The following is a 27,527-nucleotide window of genomic DNA, read 5'->3' as shown; positions in this document are numbered from 1 at the left end:
TGTTGCACAGTAAAAGCCATGTTGCCTAACAACTGTGTCAGACAAGAGGGAAAACTACTTCGGTTGAATTTAGAAGTCGTTCGCAGAGGAACAACATCCCCGCCTCCTGAATGAACATACAAGCGCCCTGTTTTCCACGCCTCCAATAAAAAAGAAAAAACGCCAAGAATTTTGTGATTTTCACCAGATGGATGTGTCGCTTCAGCACGCAATCTCGTCAGCAAATAGAAAATAGCAGTGATGATACGTGTGTTAAAATGGTTGCTGAAAACATCATGATCAAAGGTAGGCTTTGCTAGCCGTTTGTTTTATTGTACTGAATCAAATTTCAACATGCCGTTATCACGATGCGAACTAGCTGCAGAATCGACAGATCGGATAGATCTTTGCCACGCGAACCTAATGGATAAGGTCATGTCCTTTTTACTATTTTGTGCATGCAGAACATCAAGATTGGGTATAGTCAGTTTTTTTTAGCGAAGAATAAATGTGAGCATTGCATGTTAACTTGATTTGTGGCAAAAAAAAAAGTGGTCTCAATATTGGTTAGCTCACAGTTAAAATACCACTCGAGAATTCAAACCGTGCCTACATAAAAATAAAATCACAAAACGCATAAAGATAAGCGTTGGTTGTTTACATCAGCACTTCAATTATACAGTACAGGTTTCTGCATTTAGCTTTCAGTTTAGTAGTTGAACTACTACTAATAAATAATATTTAGTATTTGGGTCATTGACAATTAAGGTTGTCCGTGGTGATAAAAATGAAAGATCTTATATAAAATAAAATAGCGTGACATATATGTCAGATTTCGGAGAAATTTTATATTTGTGTCCATGATTTCATAAATGTTTTAACATAAAAAATATATTAAAATGTTTAAAAGTGGTGTGAACATTGAGTAAAAGATATTAAAATACTTTTCTTGCACCTTCTATATACATGAGTGTACACAACTTAATCATTAGTTTCAAAAAGGTTTTTTATTTTTTAAGTTTTGTTTATCAAAAAAAAAAATGTCTTAGGGTTACTCCATTTGACCTGCACAAAATGTTCTTTTAAGTCAAACTATATGATTTTTATTTTTACATTGCACACTGTCATGAAAGTCTACATGGATCTTCTCCATGGCTACCTGCTTGCTGGCAGCACAACTTGACTTTGATTTGGTGGACACATCTATTTTTTTATTTTTTTTTATATTAATAATATTTTAAAACTACATTTTGACTGCTTATTTAAAAAAAAAAAAAAAAAAAAAGATGTGCCAATTTTTTTCCTCAAGAATTTTGTTTTTAAATATATATATATATATATATATATATATATATATATATATATATATATATATATATAAAACTCTGAAAACATGTTCATTATAGTTCAATATAGTTGTTTTATACCCATTTATAATGAGCAAATAGACTAAGTATATATGCCCTCTGTGTGCTTTGTAGATGAACTTCCCAGTGAGCTGGCATGGTCCTGAAAGATATGGAGGTGGGAAATCTGCCTGCTGAGCTATGGCGCCTCATCTTGGCATACCTGCCTCTGCCAGACCTGGGCCGCTGCTGTCTGGTGTGCAGAGCCTGGCGTGAGCTTATTCTGAGTTTGGACAGCACACGCTGGCGCCAGCTCTGTCTGGGTTGCCCTGAATGCCGCCACCCAAACTGGCCTCTTCGCCCCAACCTGTCTCCGCCCTCCTGGAGAGAGGCTCTCCGTCAGCATGCTCTTGCCAGCCGTACCTGGACCCAGAATGGCTCTGAGCTCCACTCGTCTGCCTGCCTCCACCTTTTCCGTCGAAGGAAAGATCGCAGGGTTTGGCATGTTGGCACAGTTGCAGGTGGTGGCTATGAGACTCTCCGGGGGGCACTAGCTGCAGCAGGTCCGTACGATAAAGTGGTGCTCCATGCTGGTGTGTATGAGGAGCAGGTGGAGGTGGCCCTCAAGGTGCCTGTGGAGATTGTCGGAATGGGGAAGTTGGGGGATGTGTCGTTGTTGGTGAGCTTTGATCAACAATGCCCAACAGCGAGGCTGTGCAATTTGGTGTTCATGCCAGCATGGTTTTCACCTGTGATTTATAAGGTAAGCCCTGAGACTTCCATGCACGTGTACACACATGGACATAAAAAAAGGATTAAATTGTATTTACAATTAATCTGTGCATATGCAACCATAATATGTGACAAAAACACAGTGGCAACAGTTAGTAATTAAATACATCCATACATTTCTGAACACATTTCAGCTCTAGACTTTATTTGTTCCTGTACACCCATGTAGTCTTTAATTTCAGCCCCTCTAAAAGCCTGTGATTAGCTGTCAGCACCACAGAGTGTGATTGTGTTCACTCTCCATGTTTACTGAAAACAATTTAAACAGATACAGTTGGAACATCGACTATTGCTGTATACAATCATTTCAAAATGTTTTACATATCCAGTGGTGCGTGTTAATGGAGTTCCACCACATTTGATTTCTAAAATAAAAAAAGCTTTTTAGAATGTGCTTTCCAAGAGTCAACAAATACTAGGTTAAAGGCTGATATACTTCCGGAGATATTCTTCTTCGTTCAGGAGTAAAAAGAAGTTCTAAACAGCCAAGCAACAGTTAACTGTTTGTGAACATTCAGAAACCGGTTTTCTGAAATTTTCGGTTTCTGAGATTTTCGGTTGCACAACATTTATTTTCACCCAGAGTTGCGTTTTTGCATTTTTGGCCGAGATCTTGTATTGATGACTGGAGAGTCGAACCACTCTGAAAAGTCTTCTCCATTACATCCCAAAGACTTTCAATGAGTCAGGACAATTCATGTGTGAAAATTATTCCTCATGCTTCCTGAACCACTCTTTCAAAATTTGAGCCCAATGAATCTTGGCTTTTCGTCCTGAATATGCCTGTGCTGTCAGGGAAGAAAAAAATCTATTTATGGGATAACCTGGTCATTCAGTACATTCAGGTAGACTTCATTTTATTGCCGCATAATGTTGCTGAGCCTAGACCTGACCAATTGAAGCAACCCCAGGTCATAACACTGCCTCCAGAGGCTTGTACAGTGGGCACTATGCATGAGGGGTGCATGGCTTCATGCAATTCCCTTCATACCCTGACGTGCCCATCACTTTCGAATAGGGTAAATCTGGACTCATCAGACCACATAACCTTTTTCCATTGCTCCATAGTCCAGGCAAATTGAAGTCGTTTTTTCCAACTAGCCTCACTAACAAGTGCCTTTCTTGTGGCCACACAGCTGTTTTGTCCCAATCCTGTAAGTTCTCGTCACATGTGGAAAAGCTCTTACTTTCACTATTAAACATAGCTGTGAGTTCTACTGTTGATTTTTTTTTAATGATGTAAATTCAAGCATTTGAATTTCACAAATATATGCAGTAAAAATTTTTACATTTGTCTTAGATTCTGTATTCATGATGCTAATGCGTTAACCTGCTATGCGCAGCCATAATATGCACCAGTTACACTTTTGTAATTTATGATGACACTGATACTACTGCAAAGATAGGTTTATAAAACAGTTTTAATGTTCAGAATGCAGACAAAAGAATGGTAATAGAGGCATATCTTACTTTGGATAGATGTGTGAATGGCTTTCACTGCAGATGGCACATGAGTGAATGGGCACTTTAGTGAATGGACTGGTATGTTCATGTTGAATACTCACTGAAAACGTATAGTAGGTGGAGCTTTAGGTCACACCTACCAATGACATGGACCAAGACAGCAAGAACGTTATTAGCAGCCGGTTCAATGTTTTCCTTAAAGTTTGCACAGCCGAGCTGTTCCGAACCACAGAAACGAATGGAAAAACACCTTCCATTTGGTCAGCTTTAGTTCTAAATCTGTTTTGTTTTTCGATTTCTTATGAAGTAAATCTAGGCCTTTAGGGTTAATAATGGGAGGTTGATAACTGAAAGTTCTGATTGATTGTGTCCTTGTCCCTCTTTATCAGGTTTTACTAAGAAAATAATGTCTGTTATTCTGCAACCTTGGTTCAGTTTTTTTTTTAAATCTGCAAAGACCTTCAAACTGTTCTGACTTAGCATGCCATATATCTTACTCCTGATCAGAATTCTGGTAATGGACATTCAAACAAATTCCCATTGGTTTCCATTCAAAATTTCAGAGTGTAACAACTTTCGAGCTATGCCCACCAATCTCCGCACAGACCTGTAGACTGTTCCAATTCATCAAGCTGCTTTTTTTTTTTTTTACTTGCCTGACTTAAAGTTTCCCTGTAGTGGATCTATCTATCTGATAGCCTTGTAACCTGCCAGAACACCTAAACAATGCCAAAAAACCCAAACAAAGCCTAGAAACCAGCCAGAACAGCCTTGCTAAGTCAAAAACCCTAGAAAAAGGGTCATCCACTAAGATGACCTTAGCCACCACTTAGTAATGCTTTCTGACGATAAGACTGCATAACCTTCCAAAAGGTTTTGTCAAGCCAAAATTTTATAATAAATGACAAACTTTACCTATCTATTAACCAGACTCTCACAGATACTTGTCACTTTTACAGTGATATAATTACATTTTATCTCTTGCTTCTTTCTTAGACGTCCTCCGGTCATGTCCAGTTGGACAACTGTAACTTTGAGGGCTGTCAGCTGCATATTCGAGGGCCAGGGACATGTCAAGCCCGTTTCTGCTCCTTTGCCCAGGGCAGCTCTGCCCATTTTCTGGGTGTGGCCATTAGTTTAATGGACAGCTGTGAATTCTCGGGTGGAGACTCTGCATCTGTAACTGTGGAAGGCACACCGGTATCTGAACGCAACTGGGCCTGCAAGCACCTGGTTGCCTTGGCCAAGACCTTTGCCATGATGACTAGTAATTGGTCAACGGAACTATCCAACCAAGAGGGGAAAGAATGTATTTACGGAGACACACCCTTAGAGAGTCTTAACACAATGGAGGACTGGAGTAAACAGGAAGTAGACTGGACCAAGCAGAAAGGAGGAGATAATGTTCTTCTTCCAGGTCAGGATGGCACAGTAATTGAGGAAGATGGGATGGAAACATCAAGCGAGTCGAGTGAGGAAGACTATCAAGAAAATGAGAAAATCACAGGTTTAAAACTTTCTTATGACCAGCATGGCCTAGCTCATCTTTCCAAACTGTGCTTGCCTGATTCTTCCGCATTTCCTGCACTGTTGGGTCTGTCTGCAGAGCTGCAGAGGGATTCAGAGGCACGGGAGTTAGCCTCATCAGTTCAAGGCTGCCTGCTGCGGCGCTGTCTGCTGCGCGATGGAAAAGGTGGCGTGCACCTCTGCAATCACGGTCAAGCTCGACTGGAGGCTAACGTGTTCAGAGGTCTCAACTATGCAGTGCGCTGCATCCAGAATGCCAGAGTGTGTAAATCCTGCACAATGAATGCCCTTTAAAGCTGATGTGTGTAATTTTATATGTTAAAATGCTTTCCTGGTTTAATGTGGAGAGACAACTTTGTGTAAGTCAATAGTTTGTGGATTTCCCAACTAAATCATAAACACTGCGACTCTTTGGTGCATTTAAACATTGCTAATTTTGTTTAAGTGGCCCAAACAATTGTATTTCAGGGGAGTGTTAGGGAAACCTGTTTGGAAAGGCTTCAAGGTATAGTTCATCCAAAAATTTAAATTCCCTCATCATTTACTCACCCTTATGCCATCCCAGATGGGTTTGACTTTCATATTCATAGTAACCATATCTTTGGCAACAAGGAAGCTGGCGTGTACATTCTTGGCAATCCTGTGGTCAGGTATGCAGTGTATTGCTTTTTTTTTGCAAATCCAACTGAATAACACAATTTAAATCATATTGCTTTAGAAGATATAGATTTAAGCACATCATTGCTTCGAGTCATATGGATTACTTTATGCTGCCTTATATATGCTTTTTGGACCTTCAAAACCCTATCCACATTTATGACCTATAGAGCTGAGGTATTTTTCTAAAAATCTTAATTTTGTATTCTGCAGAAGAAAGAAAGACAAACATATCTGGGATGGCATGAGGGTAAGTAAATGATGAAAGAATAAACATTTTTGCGTGAACTATCCCTTTAAAGCTGAAATATACTCTACGCAAGTACGTGAATGCAGATGCTTCTAGCTACACAAACTCAATAACACAACGCAATTATTACACAATTATACCCACAAGGGGCACTATAGTGAACATTATTGTGAACTGTCCACTTCTACTGAGTTTTCTCATTTAAAGTTAACTACTGTCAAAAAGGAGCAACAGTTTGAAGAAAATATTGCTAAACAAGTAAAGTCAGTAAATTTATAGTAATACATCCAGTTTAATGGGACAGACCTTTGAAGGTAACTCTATCACCCTATTGAGTACTGAGATTGTCACTGCGACAGTAACACAAGAACACGCGTCAAGTATGTTCAACTGGACCTAGTGTTGACAATGTTTTGGCCAAGCACTCGCATCTGCATACCCATACTTGTGTAAAGTATGTTTCTGGCCTTATCTAGACATGACCTGGGCCACTCTAGATACCTTGGAGATGGGCTTTTTTGGTTTAGAGCAGAGAGCAACAACCTAGAACACCCTAGCAACTGAATAGCAATACCCTGGGAACCACCCACAATGCCCTTGCACTGTGGAGGTACCTTTCCATGGCCAAGCACCACTCTTAGAAAACGTAAAATATTTCGGTATTTTTGCATTCTGTTTGGTGCCGCTAGTTGTACAGATATTACACACAGCAGTTTCAATAATATCTGCCATCACAAAATATTTCATGACAAAATTCTTTTTAACCAGTGTATGTCTCCCTTTCTTCTTGTTAGATGGTGATGTTGCGTAATGAAGTGTGTGGGTGCAAGGCGTCTGGAGTGTTCCTGCGACTCTCTGCTCAAGGTCTCATTGCTGAGAACAACATCCATTCAAATGGAGAGGCGGGACTAGACATCAGGAAAGGCGCCAATCCTATCATACTGGTACAGATTTTTTTTTTAGCAAACAAATTACAGCTAGCTCAGTTCTTTTTGAAAGGAGTAGAAGGAAACCAAGGAAATACTTGGGAATTTCCAATATCTTCTATAATTTTCTCTGGTACATACTCTTTTTCTTCTTCTATGGTTTCTTTCCTTTTTCTGTGCTTATCCTGGCTACAGTGTAACAGAATCCACAGTGGCTTGCGTTCTGGGATCGTTGTCCTGGGCAACGGGAGAGGTTCAATTCGCAGTAACCAGATCTTTGGCAACAAGGAAGCTGGCGTGTACATTCTTTTCAATGGCAATCCTGTGGTCAGGTATGCAGTGTATTGTTTTTGTTTTTGCAAATCCAACTGAATAACAACATTTAAATTACATGTACAGTTGTTTAAAGGAATAGTTGACACAAAAATGAAATTTTTTATAATTTACCCATATGACTTGCTTATGCAGAATAAAAAAGGATATTTTTGAATTAATATTCTGGTCCGTTTTTTAAATACTATGGCAGATGATGGTGACTCACTTTAAACTCCTTAGACCCGAGCATGACTACAGTGTGCATTTTCCATTTCCCTTTTTGATTTCTAACTAGTAGCATCTAATAGTAATAATAATAAAAAAAAACATTTCTAGAGCAAATAGTTTTCCTAAAATGTATGTCCACATTTGTGGACAGTGGGACTAAGTTGTAAAATTTTAAATAATACCAAGCTATAGAAAGTCAGATTTTTCTTTTTTTTTCATCAAATTGTTTAATATGTTTCCAGGAGTGTTGCTTATTCGTGTTTTTGAGACGTTACAGGCATTACATCAGAAATTAACTTAAATTATTCTGATTCAAAGTAATGGCCATAATCATCCAATCACTGCCAACCATGTTAAAATAAAAGTATACATTATAAATTCTGAATCTCTGTACTGATTACAATTGTCCCATGTCTGCCAAACATGTTGAGTGGTCCAAACATCATCTGTAGAGTGAATGGAAAGTTATAGGATGTCTCCATGCTCCGTATTTTGTGAATGACTGAACCTCCAATGTGCTTTCTGTCTTCACTGGTCTTAGAATAGTTCGAAATGGACCTTATTTTCACCCTTACCACAAAGCACCCCTGTTGTAAGGTGTACCCAGGAGAATTGGTGCTGTTTTGATGACATGGGTGGTCATACAAAATATTGATTTTTATATTTACTGCACTTTGTACAACGTTAATTGGTCAATCAAAACTATTTATGGCATTACCTTTGAAAATATTTTCACTATACAACATTTTCACAAGTGCCTAAAACTTTTGCACATTACTGTACTGTAGCCTATGAAAACATTTTTCAGCTTTTGGATGAATGCATTGATTCTCAATGTGAAAATACTCAGTGAATCTAGGAATTCGTTTACTAATGGTAATGAATAGAACTCTATTGTGCAAGGTAAACAATATAAAATGTAACATAATTTATATTGAAATTAAGTGAAATGACCAACATATGTGTTCATGTGGAAAGCTAATGTCTGAAATATTTTTGCAACTTTTTTGGGAATAATGTCCCACAATACACATGTGTGCATCTTGTTTATCATTGCGCTAATGCGTGAAAATGAATGTAATTTTTAATGCAGCATATAAAACAAAACTAGAGAAGCTACTCTTTACACCCTAACAGGCTTCAATTAAAAAATGTTGAAATTTCTTAAGAGGCACTTTTGTTGGCACTGCGCCCATGGAAGCACTTCACGGAAATCAAAGCCATGCTATTGTGTCACGTGACTTTGTGTGTCAGATGTTTAACCCTTCAATGACAGTTTAAAGTGTTTGAACAGTATTCAGTTGGTTTAAATAAATGTAAATAATGCGTTGCATATATCGACACCAAAATACAACTTCCATGCAGTTGTACGCTGGGTTGCACAAGATTTAAGCTAAAACAATTACCCAAAATTATTATAAAAGTAGTCCATGCGATTAGTGTGTCAAATTTAGGTAAGAAACAACTCAGAATTTCAGTCACTTTTCAGTAAAAATCTTGACATCCATCATGCTTTTCATGAGTGCACGAGAAATCTTGTTCGCAGTGGCACACATTCACATGAGAAGTGCTATATATAGTAAATTATGACAGAATTTTTATTTTGTGGGTAAACTATTCCTTTAATACCATGAAACTTAAAATAATGAAGATCTGAAGAAATCTTTTCTCTCTTTCTCTCCCTCCATGACAGTGGAAATCACATTTTCCAGGGGCTTGCCGCAGGCATTGCTGTCAATGAAAACGGAAGAGGACTGATCACTGGTATGTTTGACTGCAGTAGCATTTTCCATTTGGCGTTTAATGGTTCATAGGTGCATCAAGCACCGTAGATCCAGACCTTTTCCAGTGTTTACACTGGTATTCAATTAAATTAGGTAATTAAATTACACTGAATCAAATTGAATCACTGTTGATCTTCTCTGTATATCTGATAGAGAACGTTATTAGGCAGAATCAGTGGGGAGGTGCTGATATCCGGCGAGGAGGTGATCCAATCCTGCGTAATAACTTCATCTGTTATGGCTACTCAGATGGAGTGGTGGTGGGAGAGAGAGGGAGAGGCATCATTGAAGGCAATCACATATATGGTGTGCTCCTATTTTGTATTTCTTTGGTTTACGTTTTTATTCAGACTATATTTTTATTCTCTTGGGGACATGTTTGTGATGGGAATGAACCATCTGCATAGGCATGTGGGGGGTGGGGGTGGGGGGCTGGCTGCCTGAGAGTGTTGAGGAAGCTACTATGAAATGGTACACATAAGTAGATATAGATAAACTACAGTCAATCTAATCGTTCAAAAAATAAGTTGTTCACTACACTACCAACTGCTATAAAAAAAGATTACTACATTGAACATATTCAGAGAAAATAATTATGTTAGATATAAAAATCAGATGATATTATTTAAATGTACGATCAAAAGATCGGAATCCAGAGTATCTGCTGCTTTGGGGGGGGGTGTATACTACTCACAAAAATAGTACAGAACAGGTGACGCAGCTGTACATACAGGGTCGGCGCCAGGACATACGGAACGAGGGGGCCTCGATGTGTCACTGGGTGTGATGTGTTACAATAATAATTGTATTAGGTGAATAAATATTGATTTTATATTAGATGTATTTTTGCAGTGATGTTAAATGTGAAACTTCGGTGGTATACCCTGCACTCACCTTTTTTAGGGTCACTTGTAACTGGTTTTAACCATGTATATATTTTCTCAAATTATTTATTATACGAACGAAGAAACATTTTCTTCTCGGGAGCTCCGGATAGACCCATTTTTCCCAGTGTTTTCCCGCTCTGGCAAGGAAAAAAGCCAGCGCTGCGCATGTTCAGTGTTTTCTTATTAACTGTTTTTTATAGTGATTTTGTAATTAAAGGACGATTAAATAAAATGATGCCGAAATAATAATAATAATAATAAAAAAAGATAATACAGACAAAATTGAAATGCGGGACACTGCTTATTGCTTGCAGGACGCGGGACAAAGCTTCCAATTTCGGGACTGTTTCGCAAAATGTGGGACGGGTGGTCACCCTAGTGTGGTTCATTGCTCGTCTGTTGTCCGTGAAAACTTTCTTGAGCACAGAAAATGAGTTCTCACACATAGAGGCCCCGAATGTGACAGCGAGTTTAAGTGCGGACAAAAAATAGCTTCAAGTACTTTGTGACATTCAGAGAGAAGTCTCTAGTAGTCATCATCTGCTGGCTTTCCTCCGTTTTGATTCTGGAGATATATTGCTTTGCAACAATTCACTCCGATTCCACAATGTTAGAATTAGTTAAATCCATGATAGGCTTTATGGACTTTATGGACAAAAAGGTCTCAAAAAGGTCAAGAGCGGCAAGTGCTGCGGCAAACTTTGAATTACGTTCACTGAAACGCACTTCCATTTCACCAAGAATATGATCCAAAGCCTGCGTAGCTCCACTTTATCATTGATGTTGGCTCCAGTTGTTTCTTCAACTACATACTCAGGTTCTTGTTTACCTGTCGACTCCGTTTTGCTGGGACAGGTGTATCTTTCGTGCTCTCTGTAACCGTGTCCCAGAGAATGCTGAATTCATCTTCGCTGCCGAGATTGTGCGCATATACATACAAGCTGCTAGTGAAGTAATTTAGTTAATCGCCTGTCACGAGTGCAGATGCAAATTTGCAAAGCTGATTTAATCATGGTAAAACTAAATTAATTTACAAAATAGATTTTTTTTATATATAGCCTATATATTTAATTATAATATGTCAGGAATAAGAGGGCACAGTGGTAGCCTGCCTGTTGCTGAGACTCAGCGGCTGAAATCACGTTCCGAGGCAGGGTGGTTTGCTGACCAGAGGTGAGGGGGCACAGTGACCTAGGTGGCCGGGCCAGGCCCCCTGGGGCCCCCTCGTGGCGCCGACCCTGTGTAAATACCTAAAAAAAAGTTGAACCATATCTTCAAAAGATCTCAGCACTGCACTCTCATTTAGGTCACCATGTGTAGTAAACCCCCTCCCAGTCCACTCTGACCAACAGATTGGGGACTTATTAATATGTCATTTAGGGTTTGAGGCAACTTTTAAATAAATGTCCAAATTAAACACTCTTGACACTTTTGTCCAAATCGCGTGCAAATGCGAGATAACAGTGTAACTTAACTTCTCCGGTTAGTTTGATAAAAAAGCTTTGCAATGGCAAAATTAGGGCAAGGACTTCCTGTTCAATACGAAACCAGGGAGGGGCTCTCTCAGGTGGAAGTGACCAATGAGCCAAATGTCTGTGACTGAATGCATAATAATAAAACAAAATCTTGGGTAGGCCTAGCCCACCTTTATCAGTCGGCCTATGCAACTTGTTGAAATGTAATCTGGGATGTTTACCATTTCAAATAAAGGACTTCACTTTGCTATAAAATTGCTTGAAATAAGAGAGGGGGACATCTACAGGGAGAGACTGTAGCAGGTAGTTGAATTTTGGAATACAATACATTTTTAACATTCAAAATCATAGATAAATGTAATGGAGCCCACCTACTCACATCACTCGAAAACCTTTTTATTAAAGGGCTGAAATTAACTAAATAAATCACACAAATTAGCTGGTAATAAAATTCCCAAATACTTAATGCCCTGTTTGGGCCACTGGAAGGTGTCTGGCTGAAAAGCTTTTACTGTGCAGTACGCTGTTAAAGCCAAAGCTTTTGATTTAGACCAATTGACTCCATAACCTGAGAATTTAGAAAAGGAACTAATAATCGTGTGGAGACAAGGCATAGATCTAATGGGGTGAGAGATGAATAATAAAATATAATCTGTGTTAAGCAAAATTCACACCTCCTGCCATCACCCCTGGAAAATAATCCTCCTTTCTTATCGCGGCTGCTAATGGTTCCAGGGCAAGACAGAACAATAATGGGGAAAGAGGGCAACCCTGCCGGGTGCCCCTATCCAGAGTAAAATAATCTGAAATTAATCAATTTGTTAGTACCACCGCTATCGGGTGTCCTATAAAGTAACTTAATCCATCCAATAATAGTATTCCTGAACCCGTATACCGTATATTTCCAAAATCTTAAAAAGATAATCCCATTCTACCATATCAAAAGCCTTTTCGGCGTCAAGTGAGTTGGCGACCGGAGTTGCCATTTGCCACTGACCACATGATATTGATGAAATGCCTAATGTTATCAGAAGAGCTGCAACCCCAAATTAACCCCACCTGATCTTTATGTATAAGAGTTGTTATAACTTAATCGGTTAGCCAAAATTGTAATGTCTAGCTGATCAGGGAAATTGGACGGTAACTCTTACACTCGCTTGGATCTTTGTCCTTTTTTAAGAATCAGACTGATCCGGGCTTGTGTCATGGATGGCACTTTTCATCCTTTAACTCTTTCCCCGCCAAACACGGAATTTTCCGTGTTTTATGAAAAAACATTTCCCCGCAAAGCACGGAATTTTCCGGGTATCCGTGTTTTAGGTGGTATATGGTAAGGAAGACCCGCACGCATGTTTTGAAAGAGTACGCAACTCTTTGATCAAAGAAACAGACTGCGATCGTCTCAAACGTGAAGTGGAACACCATACTAATACTAAAGCACTTGTTTGATAAAAATGCCTTTTTCTCAGCTTTTTGTCCGAAATGTTGTTTTTGACAAAACCTACCTCTGTTCAAGTGGCAAAAAAAAAGAACAAATGAAGATAAAATAAAAGGCTCAGATCTTTATTTTGATATATAGCATCTTCATATATTCATGGAAGAAAATATTCTGCGGGCCATTAAAGTTTAGCGAAAATCGTCAAAAACCCTGGCGGTGGCTGGCAACTTTTTTTAAAAACGCTGGCGGGGAAAGAGTTAATGATTCTGTATAAATTTCAAACAAAAGTAGAGCCAGTTCTGTAGCATAAAATCTAAAAAATTCAGCGGCAAAGCCATCTTGCCCGGAGCCTTGCCTGTAGGCAGGGCTTTAATTACTTCGTCAAGCTCCTCAAAGGTTATCTCAGAATCAAGAGAATTGTTTTGCTCCGTCATCAGTTTAGGGAGATCTAATGGTTCCACAATGTTTATAATACTTTTATCGGTAGACGAAGATGTGGAACTATTAAGATCAAGATGTAATTGTAAAAGCATTATTTATATCAATGGCCTTGGTAAACATTTCGCCACCTGCAGATTTCACTGAGGGAATGGTAGAAAAAGACTCTCTCTGCATTATATTTATAACCAAAAGTGTCCCTGCTTTGACCCTCGACTCAAAATATGACTGTATTTCCCTAAATAACCAAAACTCCACCTTCCGCAACAAAATAGTATTATATCTGTATTTCAATCGGGTGAATTCTCTGAGGCCATCAGGTGACATTCGGGCTTCAGTTCTCTCTAGGTACTTAATGTTCTCTTCCAACTCCACGAGTTCTCGTGCATTACATTTTTTGATGAATGAGGCATACTGTATGATATGGCCCCTAAGAACCACCTTAAGTGTCTCCCAAGCCATGCCCACAGAGGATACTGAGGACCAGTTGGTCTCCATTTAAACATTTATTTCAGCCTTTAACATTTGTTGGAAATCAGGATTTTGCAAAAGGGATACATTAAATCACCAACTATATGATTTATTTTTGTCCATATGTGGCAACACCTCTAAATGTTTCCAATTAAGCAATCAACAACAGATGAAATGAGGGACATATATATATATACATATAAGTCTATTCTAGAATAAATCTTATTACATTTATTAGATAAATCCACATTACAACATTAGTGCAACAGTCAAACCCCAAACTTCCCCCAGAACCAAACAAACAGAAAAGAGAAAAACGTGTGCATTAACCCTGCACACGACAGCGCCAACCCTCTAAACTCAAACAGTCCATGTATGCCTACGAGAGCCCCCGTGACAACTTTGCCATCAGATTGCTCAAGTCCGGTGTTTCAATAAACATTTTGTGAGACAGAATTACATAACAGAAAATAACCTATAAAACAAACTCCAGCCAATAGGCAGAATAAACACAAACACGTAGAACATGTTGCTCCACAAAAAAAATTCCAGCCACTAGGCGGAACCAGCCCACAAAGAAGAAGAAAAAAACGTTTTCAGCTACCTCGGACAGTCAAACGAATGTTCAGTGAGCCGGTTGTTCATGAGTGTAGCAGATGACCTAATCCTTCCAATGTCCTGCAAAAAATACTCCACAAAACAAACTCCAGCCAATAGGAGGCATAAGCACAAAGAACGAGCAGATTCATCCACAACTGCCCCGAAAGAGTGTTATTCTGCAATATAAACTCCAGCCGCTAGGCAGAACCAGCACAAAAAGAAACAAAAAAGGCACTCCGCTTCTTCGGACGGTCAGGTGTATGTTCAGCGAGATTTGTTCACTTGGGAGCCATGTGAGAAACACACCATGACTTCCTCAGTCCATTGATTTTATGAAAGACATCGCTTGTTGTGGGCATGTTAATATTTGCGGCCATCCTTAGTATAGATACTCTCAATCTTCCATTGCTGTATGAGTTTCTTGCATTCTTTGAATCTATCACATTTCTCTCTCATCAAATTCGCAATGTCTGGGAACAAGAAAATGCTGTGGTTCTTCCAAGAAAGATTTACTCAGAAATTTGGCCAGAATTGATCAGGGCCTTTCTCCCTTAGTGGATCTCCGAGCCGGGACCCTGTGAGCACACTCTATTTCCAGCTTATGGCCTGTAATGTCGAGCATACTCGGGAAGAGCTCGTCTGGGAATTTTACCATATCTCAATTTTATCATCTCTTCATGTTCAGGAATTCCAACAATCCGGATGTTGTTTCGCCTGCTACGATTCTCAAGGTCTTCAAACTTTTCCCAGACGCACTCCAAATCTGCCTTGGTCGCTAGCGGATTAGCAGCTAATTCCCTGGCTCGATGACTCCAGATAATCGATCCGTCTCTTGACGTCCCCGATTCTTGTAACCAACTCCATGATCGTTCTTCGTATTATAGCAAGATCATCCAGGCTCTCTACGCCCTTCGTCAGCATTACAGACATGTTCACCAGTTGCCTCTGGATTTCTCCCACCGCACCCTTGAAATTGAGTCCCTAATTGTGGCCCTGTCCGGGGTATCAGCTTGAGCATGTAAGTGTCTTTTAATATCTCCAGAGCCCGAAGTTGTTGACTTCTTAGTACAGTTCTGTAGCAGGGTGTATTAAATCTCACTGGTTTAAGACACGAAAAGAAATAACAAATCTAGCAAAGTTCGCAGAGCTCGCCATTTACACGTCCAACCCCCGCAATGGCACCATGTGACTCTCCGAAAATCAACACTTTTGTGAAAATAACTCCACTACCATCATGCTAATTTTAGTTAACTACAGTCCAACATTGGTCCTTGAAAGACTTCACTGAAATATGTGTCCTGTGAAATCTCACCTATCTCTGTGATAACCCTAGGCTCTGAAAACCACAAAAAAAGTCAGGGGACCGGCCCATGATTTTAAGCCAAACAGACTCTGCCCATGAATCCTTTTGATCTTTAGCGATTGCTGACATCAGTTTGGCTGACTTGTCCTTGGAGGACAAGGTTTTGGAAATTTATTACAGCACCTTTAATATGGAGATTTTTTTGCTTGTCGCTTTTACACACTTGTTTATGTCATTGTGTAATGTCATGTTTTCTTGTGGTCTTTTGTAGGCAACAAAGGCTGTGGAGTGTGGGTTATGTCCTCTAGTTTACCTCAGCTCATTGGAAACTATATTACACATAACCGCATGTACGGGCTGGCTGTCTTCTGCCGGAAGGACACAGAGTCTGGACTGAGCCGAGGTGGCTACCGCCCTCTACATGAGAGAGATAGAGGAGTGGGACTTGCAGAGAGGGACAGAGGAGGGCCAGAGAACTTCAATGAGGAAGGAGAACTGATGGCATGGGAAAGCGATATCGACAGCGAAGACGAGCACTTTTGCTCTCGTCGGCCAATCACAGTTGCTCTAGTGGAAAACAACTGCATGAGCCACAACGGAGGTCAGTTAATGTTAAACGCACACATAGTGATTTTTCTCTCATCAAAAAAGTTTTGCATAAAAAATAGATGAAGCTTGTAGGCAAACATTGATGTTGGTTTAACAAAGCCTTGCCTGAAAATTTAAAGTAATTTTAAAGGTAAAGTTTGAAGGTAAATTTAAATACATTCCCTGCATCTGAAATTGCATATTGTCTTGGTTCCTTGTGTATATACTGTAGCACTTATAGCTGGGAAGAGTCGTCCAACTCGTGGTTCTCCACCAGGATTTTTAACATGACGTCTCCTTATTTTTAGAAGAACGTCTCAACTCTGTAGGTACTTACAATGCAAGTGAAGGGTGTCCAGGCCTTTGAAACTCCAAAAAGAAGAGAAAATCAGTACAAAAGTTATCCATAAGACTCCAGTGGTTTAAAAATATCTTCTGAAGTGATCCAGTTGGTTTTGGGTGAGAGCAGACCATATTACATTTCTGTATACATCTTACCATTGCAGTCTCTAGCAGTTTCCTTGGTGATCATTATTTCAAGCTCGATTACACTTCCTAGTGCTTGATACATGCATATAGTGTTAGATGCTGTTTTAGGAAGTGTAATCGAGCTTGAAATCATTCTGTCAAGATGTAGAGTGAAAAAGGAGTTCTATTTTGGTCTGTTCTCACCCAAAACAAGCTGGATTGCTTCAGAAGACATTGATTAACCCACAGGAGTCTGATGGATTTTGTTTATACTGACTTTATCTGCTTTATCTTTTTGGTGCTTCAATGGCCTGGTCACTTGCATTGAGATATTCTTCTAAAAATCTTTGTTTGTGTTCAGCAGAAGAAAGTCATACACATCTATATGGCATGAGGGAGAGTAAATAATGAAAATGATTTTTGGGTGAACTAACCGTTTAAAAATTCAGAAAAGCTTGAAGGTTTGTGCAAAGTTTGGTCGATGTAGCTCAAAAGATGTAGGTGGAGTTATTCTTGATTAGATTTGTCCTGGTTTAGGGATTTTGGAAAAACCCAAACTAGTTTTGCTAGTTGCTACATTCTCTGTTATTTACAATTGTTTTGTCAGACCAGCATCGCAGCCAAGTAATATACTCACTATGCATAGGATGCACATACAACACAATACTGTAATATTCACCTTCTAAAAAATTTACACATACAAAGGTAGATTTTTCATTGGGAGGAGAAATGTTTTTATCCTTGTAACCCCACTGTTATTGGACACTTTGCTCATGGAAAAACATACATTAAACAATAAATTACTCCGTGCACATCTAAATATCACATCCCTTTCACCCTCATACATGTTCCAGACTTTGAGATTTCATCTCACACAACTTGTCTGTCTTTCTCTCTGTCTCTCCAGCTGTTGGAGTCTATGTAAAGAGTAGTGAACCTTTGAATGTGGTGGCTAACATGGTGAACAATAACAGAGGAGCTGGCGTGTCTATCATTCAGAGTGCTCAGCTGACACGCTTAGTTGGCAACTGTGTCCTCTGTAATGGCTGGATGGGTGTGGCGGTGGACAGAGAGTGCCGAGTAGAACTGCGCGGCAATGGCATTTACAGCAACGGTTGTCATGGTGTCTGCTTCCGAGGCGATGGGCTGATTGTGGAAAATGATGTGGTTGGAAATAATGCTGTTGGAATACGAGTGATGGACAGTGCAGATGTTAAAGTGAGTTTGCTGCAGTATGTCTTTAACATTGTTGAGGAAGTAATATGAGACAATGTACTGTTTGAACTTCAGTTATGAAAAGGGTACTGCTATCAGCCGCTGACTTTTATTTGGTTTATGTTCTGCAGGTTTTGAGGAATCGCGTTCAGGCATTGCGAGGTTATGGGATTTCTGTGAAGGAGCGGGTCAGAGGTGTCGTTCAGGAAAACCTGGTTTTTCAGGGCCACCCGATGAGTACTAAAGCCCCAATACGGACAAAACTGCAGAACCTGGAGTGTGTCGTACTTAACAATTCTCTGCTCAAACCCAGGTTAGGGACAATCACAGGTCACATGCATAAAACATTCGCAATACACTATACATAAAGTATTAGGCCTGTTTCACACATCCTGCATTTGCAGTGTGTAAGAGAAGCAGCAGTGTAACTGCAACAGCAGTCCAGCATTGAACTTTTCACACTGACAGTGTTTCTGCTGAGTAACAGACCTGCAGTTTTAAATCACTTGCATATGCGACCGAATTTCACACTCTGCGACTAAAAAATGTCTGTTATTAGCTACTGGCTAGTAAATGTTCAGATTCTTTCACTGCGTTTTGTCTCATAAACGCACACTCGAAAGGAAATTTAACTAAGTTGGCAGCAGCTGGTCCTGATGTGTCTTGGATGTCACTATCGCCTTAGTTATCACTATCGTGATATGCTAAAGATGCATTAACATTGCATTTAAAGAGGTCAACTCTGATTTTGGTTAAACTGCTTTCTCAACATTCTCCGTTTTACAGCATCTACAGACCAGTGTAACGTGCCTGTTGGAAAGGTAACATTTTTGCAAGACTTGAGAGCTTGTACATTTGAATTTGAGAATTTGTACATGTAAGTAAATCCACATTATGCAAGTAAAAATGTGTGTAATGTGTTACCAAAGATGAGATCCACGCAATCCATTTTCATTCCATAACGTCTCTCTTAATATCCTTTCTGGTTTTTTTTACAGTTAGTTGTTGATAAAAAAATAAAAAGAAGCATTAAAACAACTGCTCTAATTCTCTCATTAATCCTCTCGGTACACTTAAAGAGAGCGAACCATTTTAGCGAAATAGAAACCACATTGTAGATGCTTGTAAATATATTCCTATAAATAAACGTAACAAAATGTGTAATAAATGTATAAATATTTCAAAGTAAATAATATATTATGAAATATGTGAACTTCAACTAACACTGTAAATATTGAAGAATTTAAAGGGGTCATATAATGGTACATGCACTTTTTCAAGTTGATTGTACTGAAATGTGTGTTGGCTGTGCCTGTACACAACCATCCTATTATGATAAAAATCCATCCAGTGTTTTTGTTTTAATCTCCTTATATATTTTCCCCTGCCTCAAATCGAGCCGTTCGACCGTGTGACGTCACACGGTCGGACGCCCCTCCCAGGATTGTTGATTGACAGCAGTGTTTCAACACAGACCCGTCCTCGCTCGTGAGCGAGCTGTCAATCATAGTCCGTCATCATTGTTGATACACTGGAGCAGAATGGCTAAGCGATTGTGGTGTTCTGTTCTTCGGTGTAATAACAAACACAGCAGTCATTTTGATGTTCCTAAATCTGAACCGCTGAAGACGCAGTGGCTGAGTTTTGTTTACGATGGGAATATTCCCCACGAGCAACGTCAATGCGTTCATGTTTGCGCGAATCATTTTTCACCAGACTGCTTTATAAACGAGGGTCAGTATAAAGCTGGATTTGCTAAGAAGCTGCTGCTGATTCGGTACCAACTATTTATATTCCCTCTGCACCTCCAGAAGAAGTAAGTGTAACGTTTTATTAACCTTTATATTAATCTTTGCAAATCGTTGCACGCTTCACAATGAATGTGGCTAATGTTTATACTCAGGGTACATTACGGCATGTTTTCCATAACGTTACGACGTTCTCAATATAATTCATAATCCCACGTTTATAATGAACAACGCGTTATGGTTATTGTGTTATTAAAAACTGTGTACGCAGGTGTTACAGTTAACATGGTAACACTAAGTTACACCTGGTTTACTTGTATGTTACTGATTAAGAAGTAATGTCAAAAAAACAGTTATACGGAGAATAACTCCAGAACAGAGGGGCGGGGTGACCAAAGCTCATTATCATTTAAAGTTATATGCTCTGAAACGGCGTGCTGAAAACAGAGCTGTTTTTGAGCACGTAAAATTAGTTAAATGAGAATTTTTAATAAAAGTATATTACAAAGTTTTCATTTAGACCCTAAAGATTCATATTAACTTGTACAAAAATGGCATTATATGACCCCTTTAACAAATAGGCTCCTAGCATCTATGCAGGGGTTAGGTAAAAAACCCTGCTCCATAAATCAAAATTGTTTTTACATACAATGTTGGCAAAACGTTTGGAATAATGTACAGATTTTGCTCTTATGGACATAATTTGTACTTTCATTCACCAAAGTGGCATTCAACTGATCACAATATATAGTCAGGACATTAATAACATGAAAAATTACTATTACAATTTGAAAAAAACTTAAACTACTTCAAAGAGTTCTCATCAATAAATCCTCCACGTGCAGCAATAACAGCTTTGCAGATCCTTAGCATTCTTGCTGTCAGTTTGTCCAGATACTTCCTGTAGCACTTGCCATAGATGTGGCTCTCTTGTCGGGTGCTTGCAGTCTATCTGATCCCACAAATGCTCAATGGGTTTAAGATCCATAACACTCTTTTGCAATTATTTGTTGTCCTATGTCTGTGTTTCTTTGCCCACTCTAACATTTACTTTTTGTTTTTCTGTTTCAAAAGTGGCTTTTTCTTTGCAATTCTTCCCATAAGGCCTGCAACTTTGAGTCTTCTCTTTACTGTTGTACATGAAACTGGTGTTCAGCAGGTAGAATTCAATGAAGCTGTCAGCTGAGGGAATGTGAGGCATCTATATTTCAAACTAGACGTAATTATCCTTTAGTTGTACATCTTGTCTGCCACATCTCTTTCTGTCCTTGTTAGAGCATGTTGTTCTTTGTCGTTGAAGACTAAAGTGTACACCTTTGTATGAAATCTTCAGTTTTTTGTCAATTTCAAGCATTGTATAGCCTTCATTCCTCAAAACAATGATTGATTTGACAAGTTTCTAGAGAAAGCCATATCTTTTTTGCCATTTTTGATCTAATATTGACCTTAAGACAAGCAACTCAAAAACAAACACAAAGACAACGTTAAGCATCATTTAACCAACCAAATAACTTTTAGTTGTGTTTTAAATATTGGCAAGTGATTTTCTAGTGCAAAATTAGCAATTTAGCATGATTACTCAAGGATAAGATTTTGGAGTAATGGCTGCTGGAAATGGGGCCTGTTTAGATTTGATCAAAAATGATGATTGTGCTGTTTTTTTTACAAATTTTCATACATCAGTTATGTCCTGACCATTATTTGTGATCTTTTGGCCACCAGTGTAGTACTTTTGAAATAATTATTATTAAATGTTAATGTGGAATTTTCATTATTAGATTCCAACCTTGTGGATATTTTTTGTTATGAAAAATTTGAGATTAATCGCAGATTTTTAAAATGCTGAAATTTGACTCTGTATATTATTCTTTTCCTGTCAAAATACATTATATCCTTCTAAGGAAAGAAAACAAAATAATATGAAACAATAATGCTTTATTTACATTTTCCTAACAAAGCCTTCCACAGTATACAGATAGAAATAGCACGATGTATATATAACATTAAATGTTTCACAAAGTCTAAGTGGGAGGTTGACTAACTGAAAGAATTGTGCAACCATAGGTTGCCTATTTATTGCAATGTGCATTAAATCTCTTAAACTCTCATCCTCCAATCCGATTTGCTACAGCAATTGTGAAGCTCCAATCATGATTTGCATCAAGGCATAAACGCCAGCATCAAGCTCCACTTTGAACCCCACATGAAAAGCGCTTTCAAACAATGTCTCGTTCTGCATTTGTGTGACGGTTAGAATTCGATGAGCTTCTGTGGTAATTAAATTGTGCCTTTCAAAGGCTGCAAAGTACTTGATTTCTTTCTCAAATCCCATTGTTTTTTTTTAAAACAATAGCGTTAAGAGGTCCTTTCCCCAACATTTGATCACTGACACGGCTGTTATGTGTGTTGTAGGGTGTGGGTAAATGTAATGACTCCGGCCTGACAGATCGCAAAGGTTCCGCCCTACTTCGATCAGTGTATATGCTGGTTTATGCTTTTTAAAACTGAAATTGTGCTAATCACGATTAAGAAAAAAACGTAAGTGTACATTTTTGTAATTAATCGTATGCGTTAAAGCATTAATTTTGACAGCTCTAGTTTTCATATAAATTGTGGTTTAAAATGATGAAAAGGAAAAATATAAAATACACTCTCAAATACTATAGTGTGTGAAGTCATATATGAATACTAATATATATATATATATATATATATATATATATATATATATTTATTATATGATGCCCCTTCCCAGTTTACTTAATATCTCTTGCAGTATTCAGCTCCTGTACGCTTAAATGTCATGTCAAAGCCTGGCAAATAAAAAAAAATTTACTCGCCAATGGCGATTCTTTATCCATCGTGTCCTTAGAGGGTTGGAATACTACATTTTAGTTTTTCAGTAGTGGTTAAGTTAAGAACTATTACAAACTTGATCATCATGACATCTAATTTATATAAAGAGTGAGATCACTTTTACATCCAAAAGATACATAATTGACACTGAACCCAAACCCTAAACTGTGGGCTATAAACTGCTTAAATAATCTGGATTCAGTTAGACTTAATGAACAAACAGTAAGCAAGCAGTTCACTCCATTATTTTAAGTTGCTACATAAAAGCAAAACATTGATAAACAGGCCTTTTTTTTTTTTTACCATATTAACAACTCGCAGCAAAAGTAGACTATGCAGAAACTCTGCTTGTAGTGCTTATGCGTGCTGTGTGAATACTGCAACCTGAAAATGGACACTGAAATTAATATATGCTGCTTACATGACTTACTGCTGACGCAATATGTATGAAACAGGCCTTACAGTTCATGAAATATTGGGCATAATATATTTTGCTTTTTTCTCTCCATTATGTTTTCTGTCCTAGATCACAAACCCTTTGGGCCTTGGAAAATCCACCTCCTCGTCCCCACATTAGTAATGCCTCCAGTGTCACCCCCTCAACCCACCCTGCTCACCTTGCCATCACCATGACAAACAGAATCACTGCCTCTGTAGAAAGTGGTTGCCATAACAACGGCAGCATCTTCTGCTGTATTCTATGAGGTACATAGCCTCATAGCTCTTCTGCTGTATTCTATGAGGTACATAGCCTCATAGCTCTTCTGCTGTATTCTATGAGGTACATAGCCTCATAGCTCAATGACATGAGATAGACATTCATAAAATGTATTCCTCAATGTAATTCCTTAAAGGGATAGTTCACTCAAAAAAGAAAATTCTATCATCACTAACCCTTATGTTGTTTCAATTCTTGACTTTCTTCTGTGAAATACAAAAGATTATAGACAGAATGTCACCATTAACTTTCTTTACATCTTTTTTCATTCAATAAAAGTGAATAGTGACTTTGGCTAACATTCTGCTTACATTTTCTTGTGCGTTTCACAGAAGTCATATACATTTGGAACAACATGAGGGTGAGTAAAATATTTTAGCGTGAACTATCCATTTGAACCACCTGAGCAGAGAAGGAAAGAAGGACGGAGTAGAGCTTTAAGAAATTCTTCACCATGCTTGGCTGGAGGAAGAACAATAAAAAAAATGTTTTGCTGCCATCCCACACAATACAGTGCACATTTGTAAAGCTCAAACTTGCTTTAATCACATTTTTATGAGACAGAACTAGACTGGAAGACTGTGAAATTAAGAATGGCTGGAAGACATTTATCAACAATTGAAGGAACTTCAGCCTGTTATTATAATTTTACAGTAGCTGTAAACACAAAGTCAGAAGGGAGAAAGAGACCGACATGGGAAGTAGAGGAGAGAGACTGTGCATGTGACTATCTCTCTTGTTCCAGAAGAACAGATCTCTTGCTGAAAATAGATGATAAACAGGTTCTCTGCACCCTGGGAATTGTAGTCCTACTGGCTTCTGCTGAGATTCTGCAATGATAACAACATCACAGCACAGCACTTACACTTGGTACAAAGATGCAGCCAGGTTCAGCTTCATCACATCAAGGGGCGATATTCAAGAATTTTTATGAACTTGTCAACCCTTCAATCATGTGCACTTTTCTCTTACAACCTGGCAACCCAATTTCAACAAACTAAATATAAAGGTTTGGATGGATATCAGAAGAAATAATTTAAAGGTCTTAAATGTGATTTCACAGTCACTGATCCAAATGAATGAATTGTTTATTTTGAACTGTATATGCAATAGGTGCTGTGATGGCAGTTTTACTATTTTTGGAATGTATAAACCAATATATTGGTCCAGCTGAATAGTAGAACCATATTAAAATCATTTTGAGGCATGTTCTGATGTTAAAACCTCAGTAGGTTAGAAAATAATGGACACTTGTTGAAAAGTATAACTTGAAATTAAATTAGTCTTTAAATAGTTCTCCAAGTCAAGCAGCATGGGTGAAAGCAAAGCTTGAAACTGGGTTGGTTTTCTCAAGAGACTGGCTATGTTCGGAATAGCTTACTACACTACTACTCTTACTAATGCTGCAGTACGTATACTGAGTGTACACGTTGTGCAAATTTTCTGTATGCATAGAATACCCAGATGACCAACTACATTTGCCAAAATAGGTAGTATACAATAGAGCACACTTCCCAAATGTACTGTATCCAACAATGTAATGCGCTTGGCTTGACCTTCCATTTCCAGTGTGTTTTTGGTTTGTTCTGAGCCAAAACAGTATTTTCAGTTCCGCAGCCCCCTTTCCAAATTATAAATGTTTGGAACGAAATAAAAGAACAGTCAATAGCATTCTGTTTAAAATGACCATACTCTGTGTTTAGGATGAAATGCCAGTTGCAGCATTGCCAGATCTCGCAAGAGAAACAAACAACCTGGTCTGGATAAACAAGCTCAATAAAGGGGCTTGTCTTACCCAAAGTATGTATTCTTCATATTAAATATATCCCCTGAATGATTTCAAGTATACATCTGGCCATCTAAACTTAATATCCCAAATTTCTATTTCCTACATGCAAACACTGCGTGGGCTCATTTGGTCTAAACACCACCTTATGCGGACCAAATAATTTAAATTCTCTGTGTACCCACTGAGAGCTGAGATGTTCTCTCTAATAGAGTCCCAATTCAACTTTATACTGAATGAATAACTAAAGCAGAAGGGAGCACACACTCAATCCTGTTGGCTCTTTAGCTGTAATAAGCCATATGAAATCAAACATTATCAAAAGAAAGGTCAAAGTAAAAAATAAACTATGGATTATTTAATTTGAATACAAATCTGCTTCTCAGTCAGAACTCAGCAGCATTAAATCTATGTTAATGCATCATATCTAACAATAAATCAGTAGACTCTGAAACAACTGAGAAATGTACTTTTTACCTCTAATATATTTCCTTGTGTCTGGATTAACCTTGCATGTAGGCCTATATGTTGTAATTACAATATATATAGTTGTTAAAGTATTTAGCGTGTAATGGAAGGCTGTATCCACAATGTGCAATTCGGCATAGAAATGTGTGGTGCAACGGTTTACTTCAGGATCAAAGCACATGCTTATTATGTTCTACTAAAAGATAGCTGCCTCTTTTTCTGGGCAACAGAAAGTGTTGTAATTCTGAAAATTTACTGATAAACCCTTTGGTCTTTGGTTTCATTAAAATATCTAAACAAAATAAACTGGTTATTGACCAGTTACCAGCATTTAAAATTATGTTTTCACTCTGGAACATTTCAAAAGGGATTTTGTTCCCATTTTTGGTTACGTTCTGCAAAAGTTTTTGTTCGTTTTCATTCCTTGAACTCTTTTTAGTTCCTGTAAAAGACATGTTTTTACAAATTTGTTACACAAAATTGTATATATTTTAGGTATTCAAGAAAACACTAGTATAATACTTTTAAATGTTTATCGTGGAATAATACGTACTGTTTCACATACTATTTTATTTATTTTTATAAAATAAGCAACATACGGGGTACACTGCACAGTAAGTAGTAGGCTAGTATTTAATTCCGAACATCATTCAGAATTAAGTTCAGAATGGCGAACTATCAAACTACTCTTACAATTTACTACCATATATAGCTATTGCAGAAATAGTAGTATTGTAGTATATAATTCCGAACACTGCCACTGGTCTTATAATGGGATTTCCCCCCTAAAGTCTTTTAGGAGTTTAATGCCTCACACCAGTCCTTCTATTTCAAAAGGTAGCCATCATATGTTAGTTTAACAGCTGGCTGATTTGTAATGTTTTCATACCAACTATTGGTATGATTGTTAAGTGCAATATGTATCTACAATGTGCCTTTTTTACAGAGTGGTTTTTATACTTACTGTACAGTACAAATATAATGGCTTTCCATTATTGCAAATTGACTGATTTCTTCAGGTGGACAAAACATTTGATATTGCATGTAAAATGCTGTTATTGTAGCAAACATTTTTCTACAGGGAAAAACTATGCTGATGCATATAGAATGTAGCTACATACAATGACAAGCTTATCAGGAAGCATTCACAGCGCTTCACTTTTTCCACATTTTGTTATGTTACAGCCTTATTCCAAAATTTATTAAATTCATAATTTTCTTCAAAATTCTACAAACAATACCCCATTAATGACAATGTGAAAGAAGTTTGTTTGAAATCTTTGCAAATTTATTTAAAAGAAAAAAAGTCACATGTACATTAGTATTCACAGCCTTTGCTCAATTTGTTGAAGCACCTTTGGCACCAATTACAGCCTTAAGTCTTATTGTGTATGATGCTACAAGCTTGGCACACCTATTTTTGGGCAGTTTCTCTCATTCTTCTTTGCAGGACCTCTCAAGCTCTATCAGGTTGGATGGGGAGTGTCGGTGCACAGCCATTTTCAGATCTATCCAGAGACGTTCAATCGGGTTCAAGTCTGGGCTCTGGCTGGGCCACTCAAGGACATTCACAGAGCTGTCCTGTAGCCATTCCTTTGTTATATTGGCTGTGTGCTTAGGTCGTTGTCCTGTTGGAAGATGAACCTTCATCCCAGTCTGAGGTCCAGAGCGCTCTGGAGCAGGTTTTCATCAAGGATGTCTCTGTACATTGCTGCATTCATCTTTCCCTCGATCCTGACTAGTCTCCCAGTCCCTGCCGCTGAAAAACATCCCCACGGCATGATGCTGCCACCACCATGC

General features: G+C 38.3%; 1 protein-coding gene across 2 annotated transcripts; it reads left to right on the top strand.

Annotated features, from left to right (window-relative positions):
- fbxo10 (F-box protein 10) lies at window positions 1-26,721 on the top strand. Of its 2 annotated transcripts, none has more exons than XM_052127410.1 (12): window positions 1-285; window positions 1,461-2,088; window positions 4,578-5,088; window positions 5,188-5,369; window positions 6,810-6,959; window positions 7,137-7,273; window positions 9,178-9,248; window positions 9,422-9,574; window positions 16,152-16,481; window positions 17,844-18,154; window positions 18,283-18,464; window positions 23,282-26,721. In XM_052127410.1, the coding sequence occupies exons 2-12, from the start codon at window positions 1,483-1,485 to the stop codon at window positions 23,457-23,459; spliced, it is 2,811 nt and encodes a 936-aa protein (XP_051983370.1). In that variant the 5' UTR covers window positions 1-285; window positions 1,461-1,482; the 3' UTR covers window positions 23,460-26,721. The 2 variants fall into 2 exon arrangements, with proteins under 2 accessions (XP_051983370.1, XP_051983369.1); XM_052127409.1 differs by having other exon boundaries at window positions 4,578-5,369; window positions 23,282-23,460; window positions 23,806-26,721.
- The last annotated feature ends 806 nt before the right edge of the window (window positions 26,722-27,527 follow it).

This window comes from Xyrauchen texanus, chromosome 5, assembly GCF_025860055.1.
Source record: "Xyrauchen texanus isolate HMW12.3.18 chromosome 5, RBS_HiC_50CHRs, whole genome shotgun sequence".
Lineage (NCBI taxonomy): Eukaryota > Metazoa > Chordata > Actinopteri > Cypriniformes > Catostomidae > Xyrauchen > Xyrauchen texanus.
This window is presented reverse-complemented; position numbering and strand designations above follow the sequence as displayed.